Here is a 3,279-nt window from a genome sequence, read left to right as displayed (position 1 = left end):
TGATGTCAAACTAAACAGAAGTTGGTGAGGTTGTAGAAAATTCCAGGCCTTCCACATTCCTTGTTCCCATGTCATTGCAGCATGCGCACATACTCGACAGGACACTTACAACCATCTATTTGATGTTTACAAGGCCATCACCGTCATGAATGTCTATAGTAAAAGCTTCTTGGTGCTACCAATAGAGGAATAATGGCCTCCATATGAAGGTGACATAGTTTGGCACAACGACGAGATGCGTAAAAAGAAAAAAGGATACGAAATGGATACGACAAATAAAATGATAAGAATATGTAGTATTTGTTGTCAACCTGGACACAATAAGAACAATTGTCCCAATCGATGAGCATCATCTGAGTTATAATATTTTTGTAACATTGGATTTTTATAACCTTCAATTTTTATATGTCATTAAGTTTTTGTTACAACGAGGTTCACAACAAACATCACTACAACATAAGCAAATTAAAATAGAATATTTCTAACTGATTACAACAATCAAAATGATGCCATCTCGTCCGAAGATCATTTCCCTAGCATCCTTATCAGTTTTCATTTGCACCCAACCAAAGATACTGTCGAGTCTCTCAATACTTCTAATTTTTTTCCCTTCTGGTATTTTCCCATCCAACCAACGAACCAACTCCCTCTTCAGTTGATCGAAAGTAGTGATGTTCCAGAAGAGCATCAACATCGGAGGTTTGTATCTCGAATAAACCACCTTTCCATAGCGGCGACGAACACCAAACATGATTGCAAAATGATGAAATGAGATATGGAAAAATGATCCACACAACACCTCTATTTATAACCAAAAAAATTGCAAAATACACTGAGGTGTCAATCTAATTGCCGCCTCCCTTTAACACATACACATGGGCGCAAATTGAATTGGCTGCACCATGTGCCCTAGCCAATCCAATTGGTGCCTCCACTCTAATTTTAAGAGGAGGCGCCAATCTTTCTCCTAAAAATGGGATAGTTTGGGAATTTTTTTAACATCAAGGTTATTTGAGGATTTTTTTTTGAAAATTAGGGGTATTTGGATAAAAATTTCACTAATTAGTGTCTGTAGTCAAATTTTAAGAGGAAATGTCAATTGAATTAACATCAATGTTTTGAGGGTAATACTCAATCCATTTGGCACATCCTCTTAAAATTTGAGTGTAGTTGCTAATTAGTCTGACACTGATGTTTTGACGGGATTTTTTTTTTTTAAGTGAAGTAGTTTGAAAAATTATTTGAAACGTGGATTATTTTAGAATTTTAAAAAAAATATATATTTGAGGAAAAAAATCTAAAAAATCTACTTGTATTATACTAGTACATTATTTATATTTATCAAAGTAGACCAATCAATGAGTTGGGTTTATAAGATATTTTAAATGATTTTAAATATGCAACTTTGTGTTTTCTACCTGCAAAATTGGCATCGCTCATTCAAATTAATCTTTGGTGAGCGAAAGAGAAAAAAATGGGAGAATCTTCAGAGAAGATGAAAGACGAAGCATTGAAAATAATCGAATCATTCCAAGTTTTACCAAAACTAGTTGTTTTCGATCTCGATTACACTCTCTGGCCATTCTACTGCGAGTGTAGATCCAAACGCGAAATGCCATCTCTCTATCCTCACGCCATGGGAATCTTGTTGGCTCTCAAACAACGAGGAATCGATATTGCCATCGCTTCTCGATCGCCAACCGCAGATATTGCCAAGGCTTTTCTCAACAAGTTGGGAATCACCTCGTTCTTTGTTGCTCAGGTTTGTGTAGTATTTTTGACCTAGTTTTTTTATTGAAGTTTAGTTATTAGTGCTTTGTTGACCTAATTTGTGTTTTTGTTCAGGAAATTTATTCTAGTTGGAGTCATAAAACGGATCATTTTCAGAGAATTCATTCAACTACTGGAATTTCGTTTCACGATATGCTGTTTTTTGATGATGAGAATAGGAACATCCAAGCGGTAATAATAATAGTTTATAATATTCATACTGCATGTTTGAATTAACGATGAATTTGATAGAATCATGATCTATATAGAGTGGGATTTTGATTTTAAAAAATTACAATTTAGGATTTGAACATAGTGTAAATTAGGTTTTAGTTTTGGAGGAGTCAAAATAAATTATCGAAGAGGAAAATTGATTTATACATGTTTGGTTGATCTGGAATGGAATAGATTTTTACTCTAGAATTGATTTCAACTTCAAGCTAGAATTTGAAGCTTGTGTTTGGTTCTTTCTACTATGAAAAAAATTGATTTTGAATGAATTGATTATGTAAAATTGATTCTGGACTAAAAGTAAGTTAAAGGTAAAGTGATTTATGTTCGTATAAATTCTTGCAAAAAGAGTTGGAGAGTAAATTTTAGTGTAAAAATCACATTTAACTCAAAAACTACAAATCCTAGCTTTAAGGAGAATCAATTCTAGAAAGCAAAATCAATTCTACTCTATAGCAACCAAACATGTCAAAATCAATTCTACTCTATAGCAACCAAACATGTCAAAATCAATTCTATATATCTAGAATCAATTCAAAGTGTTCAAACCGGGAAACCAGACATACACGAAACTTCTGATTCTAGAATTGACTTTTAGACTCATTTTATTGTTCATCTCATTAGTATATCTATCCAAATATAAAAGCACTTATTTTCAACTTATTTTAAGTCAAAATCATTTTTTTTTATCTTGCAGAACCAATAACACCATGTGAACATTATTTTGTCAAGTTCATCATTAATCCAAAATCCAAATATACACAATATAATAGTAGTAGTCATATTAATGGAGTGTTTTTTCTCCATTTTTCCATCTTTAGTTACTACTGCTACATTATTTGTTCATAATATATGACAGGTCTCTAAAATGGGAGTGACAAGCATTTTGGTTGATAATGGGGTAAATCTTGGAGCCCTGTCTCAAGGCCTTACACAGTTTTCACGAAACTGGAATACATCGCAGAAGAACAAGCAGAAATGGCTTTCCAATTATTCTAAAAAGCCAGATACTTCCAACCCTGCCCCTTCAAATTCAACATCCAAGTAAAAAAATTCTCTCGATTTTATTTGAAATCTTGATGAATTTGAATATATGTTGTAATTGTTATTACTTGAATGATAGTCTAAATCAAATTACTCAACCAATACAAAAGCTAGGTAGCTTTGAAGGCGCTGCCTTCATTTTTTCATGTAACATTATTACGGCCAAGGCCAAATATGTTATCTTTGTCGTGTATATTGTTGTTGTACTCGGCATTGAAGTTACTTTGCGTGCTA

General features: G+C 33.0%; 1 protein-coding gene across 1 annotated transcript; it reads left to right on the top strand.

Moving 5' to 3' along the window:
• The first annotated feature begins 1,360 nt into the window (after positions 1 to 1,360).
• On the top strand, positions 1,361 to 3,279 carry LOC127084144 (uncharacterized). Its single transcript, XM_051024545.1, has 3 exons — positions 1,361 to 1,762; positions 1,846 to 1,962; positions 2,861 to 3,279. Exons 1-3 carry the CDS (start codon positions 1,475 to 1,477, stop codon positions 3,047 to 3,049), a joined length of 594 nt encoding a protein of 197 aa, XP_050880502.1. The 5' UTR covers positions 1,361 to 1,474; the 3' UTR covers positions 3,050 to 3,279.

Source organism: Lathyrus oleraceus, chromosome 1 (genome assembly GCF_024323335.1).
Source record: "Lathyrus oleraceus cultivar Zhongwan6 chromosome 1, CAAS_Psat_ZW6_1.0, whole genome shotgun sequence".
NCBI lineage: Eukaryota > Viridiplantae > Streptophyta > Magnoliopsida > Fabales > Fabaceae > Lathyrus > Lathyrus oleraceus.
The sequence above is the reverse complement of the archived record's forward strand: the minus strand, read 5'-3'. Positions and strand labels throughout refer to the sequence as shown.